Below are 20,017 nucleotides of genomic sequence, written 5' to 3' on the forward strand. Positions count from 1 at the left end.
CTTAATCCATTAAGTCCAATATTGCTTAGATTAATTTCTGCCAATTATTATTATTTAATATTTCAAGTTATTAAATAATTCTCGAGTGTGTCCCAAACAATTCCCACAATTAAGGTTTTATGCCCTTAGGGTTTTCCAACCCAATACTAGCCCATTAGTGACTTGGTTGGGCTTTTAGGTCACTTTGGGCCTTATTGGGCCTATTAGGGTCTATTAGGGTCCATTACACCCATTAGGGTTTCCTTTAGCCCATTGATCACATGTTTGAGATTTTATGTCCATTAAGCCTCATTGGGCTCATTAGGGTTTCAAGGCCCATTAGGGTTTTAGTCCTTTGTCCAAACATCCCCAAACTAGCAATCCCAACACAACTAAGCACACCGCCACCCGAGACGGCTACCGGTGGCGGCAGCCACCACCCTACGGTGGTGGTTTTCAGTTTCTTTTTCAATATTTTTCTTTTCGGTTACAATTACAATACTTTAATCCAAAACTAAACACACACACACACACACTCACTAACTAACATACTAATTAATACACACACAACCACACTATGGTGGCCGGCAGTGGCGTTTGGCGGAAGCCACCACCTCACGGTGGTGGTGGCGGTTCTCGATTCCCGACCAAGCAGATCACACACAACCCACGTCATATGCACATTAGAGGAACCCACCCACTCACCTGGTGGCATAAGGCGGCGGTAGGGGCACCAGAAAAAATGGCAGCAGCGACGTTGATGATGGAAACCACCATGGTTGGCCACCATGGTGGCCCTTCACGGGTTTCACTGGCCAAACGAGCCTTTTCAGTCGAACATCAACCGCAACCCACCCTCCAACATGCATCCCACGGGCTGAAGCACACCAAAATAGCTCCTTCGATTTAATGGATGGCGACTGGAACAGTGGAAGAAGAGTTAGGCGGTTGCGACTATGTGAGGTACCGGAGATCCGAGAAGAAATAAGGGAGCGAGCACGAGTGGCAGTAGCGACATAGGAGGGCGTCCACTTGGTCTTCGTCCTCTACACGGAGGCGAGTAATGGCGACAAACTCCGATCATTCGTGTCTCGCACCGGAGGTTCACAGCCTGTCCTCAGTAAGCAACGGTTCTTCCTTAAAGATTCGCTACAGCTTCACGGTGGCGGCGACTAATTGCGTCGGTGGGGGGGGGGGGGGGAAGACGACATGCTGTCGGACTCATCTGATCGGAGCTTCAAGGCAGGGTGGCGGCTGGAGAATCCCCACCATAGCGGCTGCAACATAAGAGGCATAGGGTTAGGGTTTGTTACCTATATACCTGGCCCCCATAAGCATATTTCCATAATGCCACAATCAGTCCCTCTCTTCATATCCTCTTTCAAAATAAATCCATAAATTACCTTTTCAACCCTGCCCTCTAGAATTCTTCTCAAATCAATCCCAAAACTTACGCTTTAGCCCCTGACCCATAAAATCTTTTCACTTTAATCTCATATTTACCAAACAGCCCCTTATCCTCATAATCTCTTCAAATGAAGTCCCACAAATTACCATTTAGTCCCTGCCTTCATAAATACTTACAAAACTAATCTGGAACTTGCACTTTTAACCCCCAAAATCTAATTTATAGCATTTGGCATTAAAATACTCATAACGATTACATCTCGTGGCTTCAGAGTTTATTATTTATTTAATAAATAAACGGGGTGTTACAAATGTCTTCGTGATTCTTGCATGTGTCTGTATTGTATGTTTTCGGATTACGGTCCGATGCTGGGCAATGCCCGAGGAATGTTTGTATGCTTCCAAATTTCGGTCTGATGTCGGACGGGGCCCGGTGAATGTTTATATGTTTATGTTATGTGATTGTTTATATGTATCTGTTGATATGTTTATATGTATACCGAGCTTTGCTCGATGCCGGACGGGGCCCGATGCCGGACATTGTCTAATGATGGGCGAGGCCAATGATATGTTATTATGTGTATGGTATGTGGTAGTTTAGGGAGACTCACTAAGCTTCGTGTTTACAGTTTTTAGTTTTGGTTTCAGACACTTCCAGTAGCAAAGGGGAGAGCTCGGGGATGACTGCATTGCACACACCATGATGTTTTAGCCTGGGATGTTTCTCTGATATACATTTGACATATGTTTCATTGTTTTGATATCGATATACTGATTTTGATGTTTTGAGATATTATGGTTTCTGTTTTGATAAATGATTTTTATTAAATATGGTTTATTCAATGATTTAAAATGAAATTTTTGGTCATGATTTTCGGGATGTAACATAGACCCCATAACCGGTTGGAATACACCGAAGGGTAAGTCGGGCACCCAGATATACCTGACAGTATGTTTATGCTATGTTATTATGTGGTAGTGGTAGGGGTGAAATAGACCCCGTAACCGGTTGAAATATACCGGAGGGTAGGTCGGGCACCCAGATATGCCTGATAAGGTAGGTCGAGCACCCAGATATGCTTGACAGGGTAGGCCGGGCACCCATATATGCCTGCCAGTATGTTATTATGTGGTATGATGAGGGAACTCACCAATGGCGAATCTAGAACCAAAATCAACGTGGTTCCTTATATAAATAAATTGAAAAAAATATGAAAATGTAGATCTTTTGGCAAAAATAAGGTAGTTATTTATGTTTTTTTATATAGAATTATTGTATTAAAAAAGAAAAAAAGGTAGGTCCTAGGACCCACCTTCATATAATGTAGCTACGCCTTTGGAATTCACTAAACTTTGTGCTTACAGTTTTCAGCTTTTGGTTTCAGGTACTTCTTCTTCGAAAGGAAAGGAGCCGGCATGATTGTAGTGCATCACACCATGATTTCCGTACATGAGATCTTTGGGAGTTATATATTCTGATGTTGTTTTATTGTGACATGTTTTGATTATTGACATATTGGTGTTGACATGGGATGACACTATGGATGTTTTTAGAATATTTTTTTTATAATTACTTAATTAAAAATGAATTTTTTGGTCTTGAATTTTAGGATGTTACAGTTATGCATGTACTTGATTTGTTTGAGGACCCATGCAAGTGTGTGATTTCAACTCTTCAGATTTAACTGAGTTTTCTCATTTTATTGCTTATGTCATTATTGGATCCTCTGTGTATATGATGCCTATGTAATGCAATGTTTATGGTTATATGATTAACTAGACTAATGAATTATTGTTTGTTTGTTTGTTTGTATGAGAGGTTTGCATGCTTTGTATGAGATGATGACGCTACTGGTGTAGTATCGTGAGCCTACATGCCAAAATGGGTGAGGTTCATGAAAGTGGTCGTGAACCGCTAATCACGAAAGTGGTCGTGAGCCCATGTCACAAAAGCAAGCATGACCGTTTGTCACAAAAGTAGTCGTGACCATATGTCGTGAGAAGTGACCGTGGACAACTGTCGTGAAAGTGGTTGATGAGAGACCTCACAAAAGTGGTCGTGAGTAGTTATCATGAAAGTAGTCGTTATGTTTGTAATTATATGTGTAACTATTACACGAATATATGTGGTATTTTGGGAACTCATTAAGCTTTGTGATTACATTTGTTGATTTAATGTTTTTCAGGGAGACCTGCTGACAAGGGGAAGAGCCTAACGTGACTGTACTGCATCCGCATCGATAATGATTTTATGATTTAGACTCTCGTTGTTTTTGTGATGATTATGATAGATTTTTATGATATGATTTGGTGATGTCAAAACAATTTCGTTACCTTGGTTTTTATGGAAAATGGTTTCGGGTGTTTTACTTATGTTTTTAAAAAATTTGGGTTGTATCCCATAAATCAACTTAATTAATTCGTATTCTAGAGAAAAATATTTTTTATAAAAATAATGAAAATCCATTTTTTTTAAATATGAATGATTTTTTTTAAACTTAAGATCTGAGTGAATTTTCAAAAATATTAAAAAAATAAAATAGCAAACTATCAAATAAACTATTGAAATGTAGTATTTTTATTTTTTTTAATTTTTTTGGAGTAGATTGCAAATTTGGTCTATATGTTTACTAAAAACCATGTATATGGTTTAAAAATTTCTTACTTGCATTAGCAATAAAAAACAATATAGTTTTGTGGATGTGGTCCCTCATATACTTGAAAAGACCATTATACCATTTTAATTTTGTTTTAATATTATCTAGACTATGTGTGAGATCCATGTATTACATGAGTTTATTTTAAAAAAATTAAATATAAAATTTTAACAATTTGAAAATTTTGAATTTATAAGAAAAATAAGAAATATTTTGAATTATTAAAATTAATGAGGCTTTAATGTATTGAATACATTACATATATAAACCATTTCTAATAAATACGTTACATATATATTACCTTACATATTAAATGTGGAATTTTAATTTAATAAAATGAAAAATACAATAAAATGACAAGTGGAAAGTCAAAAAATTTAAAATTTTTAGAAAATGCCATGTGTCCAAATGAATGAGAAGATGACATGTGGCAAAAAAACTTTCATTTATTATAGTAGATTTGTTGTAATATTTTAATAATTCTAAAATAATAAATCGGCCGACAAACCCTATCTTTCTCTCCATAACTAGTGTCTTCCAATTTCACCACCATCACACTCCCAATCTCCACCATCATCACCTTCATCTTATTGGACAACTAACACTAACCAACTATAAATCGTTAGGGAATCAAATCTAAGTTGAATTAGAGTAATTTGAAGCTTATTGATGCACACAAAACACAATAGACCTAACTTTTAGGTATACAAAACACCTAATGGATTTAACCCTCTAATTAGTTTTAAAAACCATTTATTGTTGGTGTGCTTAAACCAATTTCAAAAAATCCAACTTGTTGGCTTCTCTAAAAAAAATCGACAAAGAAACCCAATTAATAAACCCATATCAAACAAAAACCACATCAAGAAACCCAAATAAAATCAGAATCAAAATTAATCTGTTGTACCTGCAAGTCAAGAACATAGATTAGAGCAATGCAAGTCATGAAGAACATAGATTAGAGCAATGCAAGTCACATGAAAGACATTGCAATCTTGATTGAAGTCTCGAAACAACATCCACGATAAATCAGTAATACAAAATGATTTAAAGATTCTTTTAGAAATTTAACAGTATTGTGCTGTTTTAATCAAGTGGATGGATTGAAGGGTAAGCATGACTGGATTGAAGTGGAATTTTACAAGTTCTTACCAACTCATTGATCTTAAATATGAACAATGAAAATTGGATTTGGACTAAGGTTAATGCACCTTTATGGGCTGGTCATCAAATAATAGCCCACTTTTTGTATTTTAAATCAGCTAAAAAAAAGTCCTTAGCCCAAGTCCCTTTTAATAGCAGCCCACTATGTGGATTATGACTCACGTGACTATTAGAAAAAAAAAAAAAACTTTCATCACAACTTTCTTTTGGAGGGATCGGTTTTGGGGGTATACATCCACGCACTGATCAGTTTCTTCGGGGCTTCATACGTTCGACAGAAAGAGAGAAAAAAAAGAGGATCGATTTGAAGGGTTCTAGCATCAAAACAATCTTTGATTTTTTATTTGTAAGTATTATTTTTTGTTGATTGAATTGTAGTTTCAGAGGTTTAGCCCTAAACCATCGGGTTTGATGTTTGAATTAATTGTTTAGGTTTGTTTTAGATCGTTCTGTGAAATTGTTAATTGAATCCGTATTGGAGCGCATAATTTCTGAAAATAAACTCGATCTCAAAAGGAGCTACCTAATCAGGGGATTTACCGAGGCAATCGATTCCGTCGGTTGAATTCGTAAGCATATTGTAATTTTGTAGTTCTCTTAAGTCGATTTCGTTCATTAACTCTAGCTTAAGAACATTTTATGGGAAGCCATACGATTATAATCCTATTCTTTTCTACATTTCACTTTTGATTTTTCGTTCCAGGTTTCAGGAAAAAAAAACTAGGGTTTAGTTGGCTGTAACGATGTCGGTAACGGCGGGTGTTAGTGATACTGTCATAGCGGTTAGGGATAAGCTTCGAGGCAAAATCGGGCAAACAAAAGTGAAGAGGTATTGGCCTGGAAAAGCTCCTGAGTGGGCAGATGATGGCGATGAAGAAGGTGATATGCGGATGGCAAGGTCAGTTGCTTTGGAGAAGGCTTTTCCTAGCAGGGAAGATTCCAATATCATGAAAAGAGATGATCGAAGGCTGCGTCGTTTGGCAGAGAATAGATTCGATAATAAGGAAGAAATAAGAGCAGATCATAGAAGAATCAGACAAGCTGAGATCATTTCAACAGAGGAAGAAGAACAGAGGAGACAAGAAAGGATAGAATTTGAAGAAGATGATGAAGATGCTCTTGATGAACGAAGGAGAAGAATCAGGGAAAAGCTGCTTCAGAGGGAACAAGAGGAAGCTGCCATGATTCCTGAAGAAGAAGAAGAGGAGGAAGAGGAAGAAGAAGAGGAGTCATCTGAATACGAAACAGATTCAGAAGAAGAGCAAATGGGTATGGCTATGGTGAAGCCCGTGTTTGTTCCCAAATCAGAACGCGACACCATTGCTGAACGTGAAAAGATCGAAGCAGAAGAACAAGCAATTGAAGAGTTAATGAAGAGAAGAGCAGAAGAAAGAAAAATCGAAACAAAACAGATAGTTGTGGAAGAAATCCGTAAAGACCTACAAATCCAGAAGAACCTTGAAGCAGAAGCCAACATTGCTGACATAGAAACAGACGATGAGTTAAACGAAGCTGAAGAATATGAAGCATGGAAGGCTCGTGAGTATGCAAGAATCAAAAGAGATAGAGAAGATAGAGATGCAATGTCAAAGGAAAGAGAAGAGATTGAAAGAGTTAGGAATATGACTGAAGAAGAAAGAAGAGAATGGGAGAGAAAGAACCCGAAACCTGCATCTGCACCTAAACAGAAATGGAGATTCATGCAGAAATATTATCATAAAGGTGCTTTCTTCCAGGATGATCCAGATGACACTGCTGCAACAGTTGGTGCTGATGGAATATTCCACCGTGATTTTAGTGCTCCAACTGGAGAGGATAAGATGGATAAGACTATTTTGCCCAAAGTTATGCAAGTCAAGCATTTTGGTCGAAGTGGAAGAACAAAATGGACTCATCTTGTTAATGAAGATACAACTGACTGGAATAATCCGTATGTTTTCATTATCTTTTTAGCAACTCACATCTTTTTGCATTTATTATTCATGTTGTGTTTGCTTAATTTTACAGATGTTTTTTTGTTGATGTTGTGCAGGTGGACATACAATGATACACTTAGAGCTAAATACAACACAAAAATGGCTGGTATGAATGCTCCTATTGCTAAACCTAAAGGAAAAAAGATCAAGGATTGGGAATCTCGTTGAAGTTTAATGGAATATGTAAGCATTTAGACACTTGATCATTAATGTTTATCTGTAATGGTATCTTGCCTAAAAATTTCTCTTGTTTTGTACACCTTAAGTTTGATCCATTTCTTCTCTTGTTAGAACAGTTTGGTTGATATTTGATCAATCAGCCATCGTTTTAGAAATATAACATGAAAATGGAGGGAGATATATGTTTTTAGTCAATTGTGGGTTTCCCATTTCTTGACAAATTACCTGAACATGTGGCTATATGCCTTATTGATCCTTAGGGCAAATCGTGTTTGATGTTAAAGAAAGTGGAAACCATCGTTAAACCCGAAGCTACAAGCTTGAATGAATCATGAATGCATATCACCTATATGAAACTGCAATCTCTGTGGCTTAAGTCATAAAGCCTGTTGAAATTGAAATTGCATTGTTTTGAAACACTCATTGAAGTGCTTGAAAATCGAAATACAAAGGAACTATGGTGTGGAACACTTAAATCAGTACTTTAATTCGTGGTGGGTCAAAAGAAAAGCTTTTCACCTTAGATAGTTGTGACATTTGAGCAGTTGCAGCTCCAGATGTGAGATCACAAGATTACTGGTTATGCTCTTCTTTCATTTTACATAACTAGATGTGGTGTTGAATCATTGCTTCAGGTAATTTTTCATAAGTGGAACATTAAAATAGTTGATTTTGTTTATAGATGGTTTAAGGGGGTGTTTGGATTAGATTTTTAGCTTATTGCTTATAGCTTATTTGTGGTGGGAATAAGCAATAAGCAATAAGCATGGGGAGGAATGCTTATTAAAATTAGCTTATTTAGCCTAATAAGCTGGATTTTATCCAAACACTTAAATTAGCTTATTGTAGGAATAAGCAATAAGCAAGCTCTTTTTTTTCTATCCAAACACCCCCTAATTGTCTGTAATGAACGTGTTTAGCTTGGAAATGGGAAGGCGTAGGGGCATTATGCCATGAAGTTTGTGATTGAGAGTCTATCATTTGAATTATGTGATTTTTTGTTTGTAATTATAGTCTTATCATTTGAATTATGTGATTCTTTCTAATTTATTTGATTATAAAAGGACGATGTGTAAAGAATAGGAAATTTGATGAAAATGATGGTTGTGGTTTATACTTCAGAGCTTTTGTATTTAGTTGTTTCACATACTTTCTCCATCAGCATATAACAAAAATGTAATTTAAATGGGTTGATTAACAATTTAACATTTTCTTTGAACATGAATCTAAAGTGTAATGTTGGTTATTTTCTAACATGTAATTTATTTGTTAATTTAAACCTCTAACTAAAATGAAATACTGGACTAAAAAAAGTGGAGAAATATAAAAATACTTAATATGACAATGCATGGTAATAATATTCTTGTAAAAGAAAATTGTTTGAAAATGATAAAAATTTTAAGAAAAATCATTTCCATTCCATTATTTTCTTACAACCAAACAAAAAAATTGATCCTAGGTACATATCTCAGGTGAATTCTTTCTTGGTCCAAACAACAAAATCAATTTTTTTTGGGATAATTTGTTGGACCAAACAACAAAATCAATTTTTTTTCGGGATAATGACTTAAAAGGGTAACATATTATTCGATTGGTACACATTTGGTCACTGAGTTTTTTTTTCGTCCATATTTACCCCTTAAATTTGTTAAACTGTACACATTCAGTCCTTATGATCTGTTACTCCAGGTTAGCCGGGAAAAATAACTTGATAGGGTAATATATTTTTCATTTTGTACACATTTAGTCCTTAATATTCTTGTACATATTTAGTCATTAACATTTTTTTTTGTTTCAAAATAAGTCATTTTTTTGTACTCATTTAGTACTTATGAATGATTTCTTTAGGTTTTTTTCACGACATCTTACGTGAGATAATCATTGATGACGTGCTTGGGTTGTTGATGTTTATGTCCAATGCGATTTCGACTGCTTGGTTGCATAAGTTTTGTGGTTTGGCTTAGGTCTTGTATTTTGAACATTGTAACTTCTTCATACGGTATCAGATTTTAAGGATCTTTATCCACGTGTTCATTTTTTGAGTCTACTACAACTTTCATTAAGATTACTCCTGTTAAAATGTAATATTTTTTTACTAACAATTTTATAAAAAAACATACATACATGCATTCATAAAAAACGTATGGACAGGGGAAGACGCAGTAATACATAGTAGGTGTTGTCGAGATGAAATAGGTGTTGCCGATACATGGAAAATAGGTATAAACGTAAAAAAAGCGAAAATTTTTCCAACGCGAACAGAAAAAACAGGTATTGTCGGTGCAACACCAGGACCATACTAAATCCGCCACCGCATATGAGTATAAAAATTGTAAGTAAAAATATATTATTTTTTAATGGGAGTAATATAAATGAAAGTTGTAGTAGACTAAAATCCGAACGCATGAATATAAAGATCGTTAAAATCCGAGATCATATAAAGAAGTTATGACGTTCAGAACACATGACCTAAACAACAAAGTAGTCGAGCCCGTGATGGATATAAGCATCAAAAGCCCCATACACCTCATTAATGAATGTACCACGTAAGATTTCGTGAGAATAAACTAAAAAATCATTCATAAATACTGAATGAGTACAAAAAAATGACTTATTGTACAAAAAAAAGACTAAACGTGTACAAAAATATTAAAGACTAAATGTGTACAAAATGAGAAATATATTACCCTATTAAGTTATTTTTACCGGGTAACCTGGAGTAGCCGGTCATAAGGACTAAATGTATACAGTTTAACAAGTTGAAGGGGTAAATGTAGACGAAAAAAAACTCAGTGACCAAATGTGTACAAATCGAAAAATATATTACCTTTTTAAGTCATTATCCCATTTTTTTCTCTACATTTCCTACTTCAATTCCATTTCTCTGTATTGGGTTGGAAGAAAATTACTAGCACTATTTTATACACATTTTTTTTATCAATCTATTTATTTATTATACTATAAAAGAGATAAAATTCATTACATCATATTATTTTGAAACTTCATAATTTTTCAAATTTCTAATAAACTTCTCTATAATAATACATAAATTGGTTTGCTATTGTGAAATAAGCACAAAAAAAAAATCATACATAAATTTTAGTATTCTATAAAATTTGATAATAATAATAAGCGATTATAAAGTTAAGTAATAATAATAATTTGCAACAACATAAAATTTTAAATTACATTATATTATTTTATAAACATTGATATTTTAAATAAGGATCCAAAGATTAAAAAACCAAATAAGTAATTTTTAAATTATTTAATCATAACAAAAATTGAAACTATAATTTAAAAATTATATTTATTTTTATTTGCAAGTAAGACACACATGAATGTCCTTAAATAAATGATTTGATTTTAATAGATTTTTTTTGGAAACGATTTGATTTTAATAGATAACTAATAACTTGTAAATTTGCTTTAACAAGAATCCGTTAAATTTCTCTTACACTAACACAAAATAATGTAGAAAGTTAATACAAGGGTCATGTTGACAAAACACGAAAAGAAAAAGGGCCAAAACAGATTTTTCTCTTAACTAATATCTGACCTTAGAATAGTCAAACACTCGAACCTTTTACTCGATGAACATCAACCAAACCCCTATCTGTGATTCAATCTCCGGTATCTCAAGTCACAACTCTCCCATGGCAGAAAATGGTGAAAAATCGGAAGTCAGAGATTCACCATCAGTTCCAGCATCTGTAAGCCTCTCTATCTCGATAATTCTCTTTATATATCAATAATAATTCAGGCTGTTACTGTTCGAATTGACTTTATTCATGTTATTAATATTTAATCACGATGTTTACTTACAGTATCTGGAGGTAAGTTGCAGAAGTTCAAGCAAGATCAGAAGGTTTTCTTCGGGTACGGAGGCCGGATTTGCATTGAATTTGATTAACATAAAGCTTGATGAAGGATTGCCGCAGGCGTTGTATATAGAAGCAGTTAAAGAAGAGGAAGAGCCAATCAATTTCGGTCCTAATTCAGTTCTTGTATCTTACGGCCATGGATGGAAGCTGCGGACAGTTACTGAAACCGAAGGTACAAGTTTGCTTGATTAGTTTGACTTGCAGACGTGTTCTATGTTTTTTAAGTTTACCAAATTTTCAGATCAATAATCAGAAAACGATAACTATTGTGAAATCGTTCTATAATATCAAGTTTGAATATACAAATTTTAGGGTTTACGTATAGATTGAAACATGTCAAAGTGTACATCTAACTTCGTGTGGATGCCAAATTGATATCATAGCAAAAACCTTTTGTTTTTCTAAATTGTTTCTTATTTACTAGTGTTCTTCATTATAATTTTGTGTTCTTGGTCTTGAAGGAGGTCCAAGAGCTAGAACAAGAACCAGAAGAACATCAAACCAAGAATCATCTTCACCGGTATGTGTAATTCTTACTGTTATCAGTTCGTATATTCAGAATATATTTCATTATGTCTACTTGCAGGGATTTAATCACGAAACCTCAATAGGTCTCTGATAAGAATATCTGGATCATCATGTAATTCTTACTGTTATCAGTTCGTATATTCAGAATATAATTTTGTGTAAATGTTATGAAACCTCAATAGGTCTCTGATAACAATATCTTACATTTTTTTCATGGAAGTCGTATCTGACTATATTTCATCATGTCTACTTGCAGGGATTTGATGATATGCAATCAACAAAAGGACTATTACCATCTGTTATAGGTGCCAATTACATTGCTAAAGTATTGCTGGCTTTTGTTTTACTTTTTTTGTTTGGGGCAATTTTCACATTAGCTCTTGAGAACCTTCCCAGGTTTCTTATTTCCATCAGCTCTTCCATTTAAGTACATCAATATATATTATTCCTAGCATGCTTTTCTAGCTATGAAACCTGTTTAATTCTGTAAATTCCCATATCTAAAACTGCTGGAATTGGTATTTTTATGATTTACCCGAAATACTGAAACAGTAACTTAGTTGCATACTTGGTGTTGATTATTGTACTTGAAGTTTAGAAACTTGGAATGTGCATATATTCTAGAGGGATCAAGGACTATGGGGTTGTTTCTTTTTTACTTAAAAAATGACTTAATGAGTTAAGCCCTTAATCTCGATAACTATATATGGTTGTTTCGTTTTGACCTAATATGGAGAGAATGACTTAATGAGTTGAGCTAAAATAACCTTGGTATAATTATTAAGACACCAACCATCTACTTATTACCTTTTTCCTACCAACTTCTTTCACATTAAAATTGATGCATATTTGTGTGTTCCATATAAGGGTTTACCATTTACCTATCTAGGGTATGTTTGACAAAAGTAGCCGGTAAATGTATTTGGGTGGAAGTGTTTGAAGTAGCTTTTGGACAAATTTTTTTTTTGTTTAAAATAAAAGATTTAAGTTCGTACTCCGGAACTTTTTTCTTTTTTTTTTTTTTTTTTTTTTTTTAATTTTTAATTCGAACCTTTTCTTAGAAGTTAAAAGCTGGTTGTCGAACATTAAGTTAGTTTCATTAGACCGTTTATTCGGTCTAGACCATAATACATCACTTTGTCAATACATATATCATTACTTATTCATTTACTTTCAATTACTTTACCGTACAATATTTATTTTTTTGGAAACGGAAAATGAATTAAGCGGAAACTTACTCGCAATATTTTAGCCAACACCCCGGGTTCGAGCTCATTTACAGGGCAAAGTCAGCCTTCATAGGGATTTCTAGGAAAAAATTTCTTAAATGTGACACCACAAGAGGTAGTTTACGGGAATCGAACTCCCAACTTCATGTCCCACATGAGTTTAAGGGAAAAACTTCTAACTCTCCCAAAAAACAAACTTCTAACTCTCCCAAAAGTAGGCTGGTAAAAAAAGACACACATAATGTTTCCCTTACCCTTCCATTCCATCCCCTTTCCATCTCTTTAAAAAAAACATATTTCCATTCTAAATTACTTTCCTTATTTTCCATTCCACTCACTAAATAAACTCAAGAAAAAGGTGTTAAAAAGTCTCAACAAGTCAACAACTATTTCTCATAAAAACTAGCGAAAATGATGGCTATTATTGGAAACCCCTTGATTTTTGGCTCAATCTTAAAACAATTTAAGTATAAGGCCATGTGTATGGCATATGTTTTTACGCGTAAAGGGTGAGGTGGCAGGGATGTTCACGCGTGAACACCGTCCCCCTAGCCACTAAATGTGGTGTGGATTGGAATGAGTTAAGCGCCCTTATGACCAATAACAATCGATTTTACAAACAGTCACTTTTTGACCCATTAAACAAATTAAAAAAAATTCTATCTTTTTAACTTTTAAACTAAACCCTATAAATACCAACACTTTTATACATTTCACACCACAAAACCATTCAAATATACTTCTATTCTCTCATTTTTTTTTCTCAAAGTATGGATCAAAATCAAAATACCCCAATCACTTCAAACACCCCAACAACCCCAAACACTCCAAATGATCGATATCAAGGTTACATGCAAATGTTAACATCTCAAATCTAACAACCACCTCTATTTACCAACATTTCATATCAACCAAACTACTTCCAACAACAAAGACCACAACAATTCAATCAACCTCAGTTCCAAGCTTTCCCACAATTTCAACCTCAACAATTCCAAACACAACCATCTCATCAATTCCAAAAACAACCATCTCAAGTCCCCTTATCTCAATCCCCACCTATAAACCTGGACAATGACGACGACGAACGGGTCGAAGAAACACAACCATCTCAAGTCCCCTTATCTCAATCCCCATTTATAAACCTGGACAATGACGACAACGAACGGGTCGAAGAAACACAACCATCTAGAAGAAGGCAACCAAAAGGAAAAACTATATAAAAAAAAAAGAGGATCGACTTGGAATGAAGATGAGGAGGAAGCTTTAGCTAAACTTGGATTTTTATATCGTGTGACTCGAGGACGGATAACACGCAAACGAGAAACAATTTTTGGCTTCGTGTTTTAGATCAATTTCATTTGCTTTTGGGAAGGCAAATGGGTCGAACGCACGACGCGGTCAATGGAAAATGGCGTGAACTACGGGCGGCTTGCACCAAGTTTAACGACGTATTTGAAAATTTGAAAAATATGCATAAAAATGGTAGCAACAATTTCAATATTTTATCAACCGCTTGCCAACTATACAAGGTTACCAACGACGGTAAAGTGTTCGACCACCAAAAAGCGTGATAAATTTGTTGTAAGGGTCCAAAATGGGTCCTTAACCTGGAGACTTCGCATTCAGAATCGACCACCGGCTCCAATAAAAGGCCAAGAACTTCTGAGTCGGATGTGGGTTTTGGTGTCGACCTCAATAAATACTTTGATGACACCGAAGGGGAGGGTCCACTGGAAGTCCAACTTCATCGACCATCGGGAAGGGGCAAAGAGAAAAAGGCGACGTATTCAAGCGGAAAAGCGAGTAATGAAGACGTACTTGCGGAAAAAATTGAAAAAACTCTAAGGTTGTGTTTAGTTGCGGAAAAATGGGCCGTTTTTCGAAAAAAATTTCCAAGAAAAATGAGAATTTCGAAAACGCGTTTAGTTCGTTTATTTTTCTAAAATTTTCATGGAAAATGAAAATTTTTCGTTTTCTAAAATTACAAAGAAGTTGGAAATTTTTAAAGAGCAAATACTCATTGTTTTTCATATTTTTTCAATTCCAAATTTTTTCCAAAATATAAACACACACCCACTCCCAACTCATCCACCTCTATCTACCCCCACCTTAACACTCCAACCCACCACACCCCTACACACCTACCCACCCATAAACCCCCACACACATACCCACCCTCCACAAACACACACACACACACACACACAGACCCATACCTACCCCCACCCCCACAAACAAACACACCCACACACCCACAAACACTCACCCACCCACAAACACACACACATACCTACCCCCACCCCTCCCTCCACCCCCTACATACACCCACACCCACCCCATCCCTATAAACACACACACTCACACACACACACACAAACAAACCCACCCACCCAACACCACTACCACAATTACCAACCTACCATCACCACTGTCGGCCGCTATCACCACCACTGTCACAATTGCTGCCACCACCGCCATCGACCCGCTACCACTGTCGCCGCCCCCACCCCCATCCTACCATCACTACCGTTTTCTAAAAATGAAAAATCGATAAAAATATACACATCTAAACACATTTTCTAATTTTCTAAAACTGAAAATGAAAAATGAATAAGTTTTAACTAATCGCGTTTTCTAAATTTCCCAATGAAAACTGAAAAGGGAAAACGAAAAACGGAAAATGAAAACTATTTTTCCGCAACTAAACGCAACCTAAGTTTTTTACAAAAAAAAAATGAAGCAATGGAGGGAGCTCAGCGCCGGAAACAAGCACTTACCGATCTTTAAATTTTAAAACACTAAGCCGCAACCGGATATCGACCCGGAAAATCTAGCCGTGTTTCTGAAAATCCAACAAGTTCGTGACAAGTATGGAAATTAGGTTTTAACGCTTTAACTTTTATGTTTAATTTTCTATGGTTTTTTTGTTATTTAGGTTTAAATTTCTATGATTTTATGTTTTTTAGTAATTTAGGTTTGAAATTTTATGTTTTTATGTTTTTTTTAGTAATTTAAGTTTGCAATGTGTTTTTATGTAATGTGAAATATTTAATTATGCTTATTTTATTTTAATCTAAACATATATATATAAAAAAAAGATAAACAATGTGAAATGATAATTTTCCAATGGTTAATGAACATGTAGCCGAGAAATACTTCCTAATTTTAATCTTATTTATTTATTTTAAATTTGTATATATAGAAAGTCGGCCGTATTGAAAATGATAAAGACCGGCAGTGACTAGGAGGCAGGATGGAATGAACCACATGGGCCAACAAATTTGAAATTTATGACAAAAAGTAGAACCAGCTTTGTGGGTGCCTGAGCATTTTCCTGGCCTTAGAGACCCAGCTGGGCCATACTTCCTCATAGTTATTGTCCATGTCTTAGTTTTACCGAACCATTAGATTAGAACCGTTTTTTATAAAAAATTGAGAACCGTTTTTATTTTCTCCGTTAAAAAACGTAAAAGAACTGATTTTTTTAACCAAAAAACCTTTTTTTTAACGTAATTTCAGTTCTAAAAATCTAAAAACCCGAACAGATAATAACCAAAACAGATTTAACAGATAATAACCGAAACCGATATAAAGATAATCGGTTTTAAAAAGTCAGAACCGGTTTAAAACGGTAAATGTGCAAATAATATTAGAAAGATAATATCACCGGTATCGGTATAAATTGCATGCGACATTAGTATTTTTGTAAATGTTGGATGACTTTTATCAAAGGTGATTAGTTATGAGTAATGTTTTTCGTATAAAATATATTTTATTGTCTTATATATGATAGATGTAAAAGTGTTTTTAAAAAATAAATTAATATTTTAAACAAGAGAATTACCTTATTTTTATGTAACTGGAATTGAAAGTGAACGTATAGTTGAGGAATTTTGTGGGAAACCAACCACGTGATATAAGTTGGTTGTTAACGTGTGAACCTAAAAGATCAATTTTAATATGAAAATTATTAAAATACATATTAGGTAAATTTAACGTTTTTTTAACATGATGGTTGTTAATGTGTGAACTTAAACACCATTTTTTTTTCTTTTTTAGGTTTTATACTATTTTTTCTTATTAATTTCATAAAATGTCATTATCATCACGTGCCTTGCTTTTAACAAAACTTAAAAAACTATATTTCAAGTATTTTGTAAACTTCGAATATCTTAATTAAATGATTCATCACCGTATATTTACAAGAGAAATAGACAAAAAAAATGCTAATATAAATAAGTCATTTCCAAAATGTAGGCACGAACCAAACAAATTACAAAAATAACAATGAATATTAAAGATATTACTTAAGAATTCATGAAATGGATGGCAAAAAACGTACATGGGTATGAGAAATGCTAAAATGGGCTCGATCAACTTATCGGTATTTCTTTCCAACAAAAATGAGCACAATTCGATTTCTTATAAATTAAATTGGTGTTTCCGAGTTTCATTAAAGTTATCATTTAATGCTAATATAAATTTATACCCGTCCAAAATGAAAATGAATTGCCTACGCCACAAAGTAGAATCTAATCTCAGTTAAGATTTATTTGATATATAAACATTTAATGTTATAAATGAGTAAAGAACTATATGTTTTTTCTTTCTATAAAATACCATGGTCCTAAAAAAAATACCATAAACTTGTAACTAATTATTTATTTTTAATTTTGTTTTAATTGTTTTTTCACAAGATACCTTGAAATAATGGTATTTTATAAGCACAAAACTCCCGGCTTACCAATAATATTTTTTAACAACAATAATAATTTGTTTCCCACACTGACACAAATATAAAACAATAAATTTGAACAGAGTAGAAATAATATCTTCAAAATGGAGACAAATAAAAGAAGTGGGTGGAAAAAGATGCGTGGCTGCCTTGAAATTACTTTGAAGTGGGTATTAGTCAAAGCAACATGATGGTTGACCCTTGACCTATCAATTAAAAGGACCAGTCAATTGAATAAATGAATTGTAAGATATACAACATTATGTTTATTCTAAAGGTTGATCTTCATAAAAAACAACTAATTATCTTCCAATATTAAAAAAATACACATGTTATTATATTATATATTAAAATCATTTTTTTAAAAATATTTTGATTAAGTAAATATTCCTAATGCAAATAATCGAAGAAATCAGGTTACATAGTCTACATATATAATTAAATTCAAGAAAGGGTAATGATATTACAAAAATTTGCTACCATTTTGAAAGAAACTATAACATCCCGTTTTCGAGTTCAACTTAACGAGTGAAAAGAAATGAAATAGGTGGAAATGAGAGGAAAGTAAAAGAAATTGGTGTTCTTAGGTTTTATTAACACCCCGTTCCCGAGTTCAACTTAACGAGAGAAAAGAAAAAAAATGAATGAAAATAGGAAGAAAATAAAATAAATTTGTGTTTCCGAGTTTCATTAAAGGAAGAAAGTGAAAGAAAATGGAATGATCACTTTCCATTCTAACTTTCCTTCCAATTTGGAATGATTTGAAAAGAAAGAAAGAACAAAATAATTAATTTCCCTTCCACTTCTCTCAAACTCGGGAACACAAAATAAAATTTTCTTTTCTTTTCCTTTCCGTTCTCTTCTTTTCTCTCTTGACTTTCTTTTCTCTTCTTTTCCTTATATTTTCTTAAACTCGGGAACTAGGCGTAAGGGCACATAGTGGCATCTGAGCATCCCTTCGGACCACCCATACCAAAATGAATGGGTAGTGTTCTCAAACATCTCGAATACCACCTTACTCTACACCCACCATGTAACATCCATCAAATTCGTGAAAAATTTATGTTGAGAGAAAAACTTTGAGAAACACTTGAACAAATCGTTAGAACAAGTATATAGCGGAATAGTTAATCTCGAAGGATCTGTTAACTCAATAATAATATTAAGTGTTAGAAGTTAGTGAGTTAGATGCGGAAAAGTAAGGAAATGTAAATGACAACAATTGTTATATCAAGTATACACAAAAGCAGATTCATAACAAGGAATGCATTCAAACCAAGTTAGTAAATGAGATCTAGCTTAGTGATTAAGTCACAAGTGACTTGCTCTTTAAAAGAGATGGTAATCAATTATGAGAATAAGAAGATTTGATAAGTAAGATAGAATGAGAACTGATGTGTATTATAATTTGAGGATAGATTCACACCGGTACCGATTATATGAGAAATGAACTCTATTTATAGAGACAATTTTACAACTCTAAAAGTAGCCATGCAAGGCATACTGGACATTAGAGTGTTTTACGGAAAAGACAAAATATACTAAGTAAATGTAAGGACTGCGGTGCTGATGACTTCGGATGGCCAGATGATAAGATTGCTTGACTGCGGTTGCTTATGAGGCTGCGGTAGCTAAAGTTCAAGAGGGTCACTTTTTTGATTTAACAATTTAAACTTTTAAAACAACCCGTAAATCATCATTATTTACAAATAGTTTTCAAAACATGTTTAATATCAGAGTTTTTCCAAAATCATAAAACAAAACTCGAGGAGATGCACGATCACGCCTTCTCCTTCCCGCGACCCTCTGAGGTACCTGAAACATAATCCAAAATTGTAAGCCCAAAGCTTAGTGAGTTCCTCCAAAATATCAATACATAAACAAATAGCACATATATAATAACAACATGCAATGGGTCCACAACTAACAGACTGGGTTACCCCTGAGCCCACATCATAAGTCTAGCTTGCCCTTAGCCCACAACTTATGTTTGGTTTGCTCTCTGAGCCCACAACATAAGTCTAGCTTGCCCCTCAGGCCCACAACTTATATCTAGCTTGCTCCCTGGACTGATCAGTCCTTTGACTGAATTCCACTAAGCCCTCAGTACGAGTTTACATGCCCTTCTCGGCCCTCAGATCGTATCTGGAATGCTCATGAGCCCTCAGTATGAGTCTGGCATGCCCTTCTCGGCCCTCAACTAATATCTGGTTTGCTCCAGGGTTTGTTGGCTATAGCACGGAGCAGTACAACCTCAACCCCACCCACATAATAT

General features: G+C 34.3%; 2 protein-coding genes across 5 annotated transcripts; both read left to right on the forward strand.

The window, feature by feature from the left end:
- Window positions 1-5,400: 5,400 nt before the first annotated feature.
- LOC145091305 (uncharacterized) lies at window positions 5,401-7,558 on the forward strand. 3 transcript variants are annotated; one of them, XM_079028988.1, is made up of 4 exons: window positions 5,401-5,553; window positions 5,640-5,776; window positions 5,911-7,137; window positions 7,240-7,558. In XM_079028988.1, the coding sequence occupies exons 3-4, from the start codon at window positions 5,951-5,953 to the stop codon at window positions 7,349-7,351; spliced, it is 1,299 nt and encodes a 432-aa protein (XP_078885114.1). In that variant the 5' UTR covers window positions 5,401-5,553; window positions 5,640-5,776; window positions 5,911-5,950; the 3' UTR covers window positions 7,352-7,558. The 3 variants fall into 3 exon arrangements, with proteins under 3 accessions (XP_078885114.1, XP_078885132.1, XP_078885124.1); XM_079028998.1 differs by having other exon boundaries at window positions 5,407-5,553; window positions 5,651-5,776; XM_079029006.1 differs by lacking the exon at window positions 5,640-5,776 and having other exon boundaries at window positions 5,403-5,553.
- A 3,365-nt stretch (window positions 7,559-10,923) lies between these two features.
- LOC145091319 (maltase-glucoamylase, intestinal protein) lies at window positions 10,924-12,340 on the forward strand. 2 transcript variants are annotated; one of them, XM_079029024.1, is made up of 5 exons: window positions 10,924-11,076; window positions 11,191-11,419; window positions 11,709-11,767; window positions 11,834-11,887; window positions 12,032-12,169. In XM_079029024.1, exons 1-4 carry the CDS (start codon window positions 10,957-10,959, stop codon window positions 11,864-11,866), a joined length of 441 nt encoding a protein of 146 aa, XP_078885150.1. In that variant the 5' UTR covers window positions 10,924-10,956; the 3' UTR covers window positions 11,867-11,887; window positions 12,032-12,169. The 2 variants fall into 2 exon arrangements, with proteins under 2 accessions (XP_078885150.1, XP_078885144.1); XM_079029018.1 differs by lacking the exon at window positions 11,834-11,887 and having other exon boundaries at window positions 12,032-12,340.
- The last annotated feature ends 7,677 nt before the right edge of the window (window positions 12,341-20,017 follow it).

Source organism: Lactuca serriola, chromosome 1 (assembly GCF_051521515.1).
Source record: "Lactuca serriola cultivar US96UC23 chromosome 1, Lser_US96UC23_V15, whole genome shotgun sequence".
NCBI lineage: Eukaryota > Viridiplantae > Streptophyta > Magnoliopsida > Asterales > Asteraceae > Lactuca > Lactuca serriola.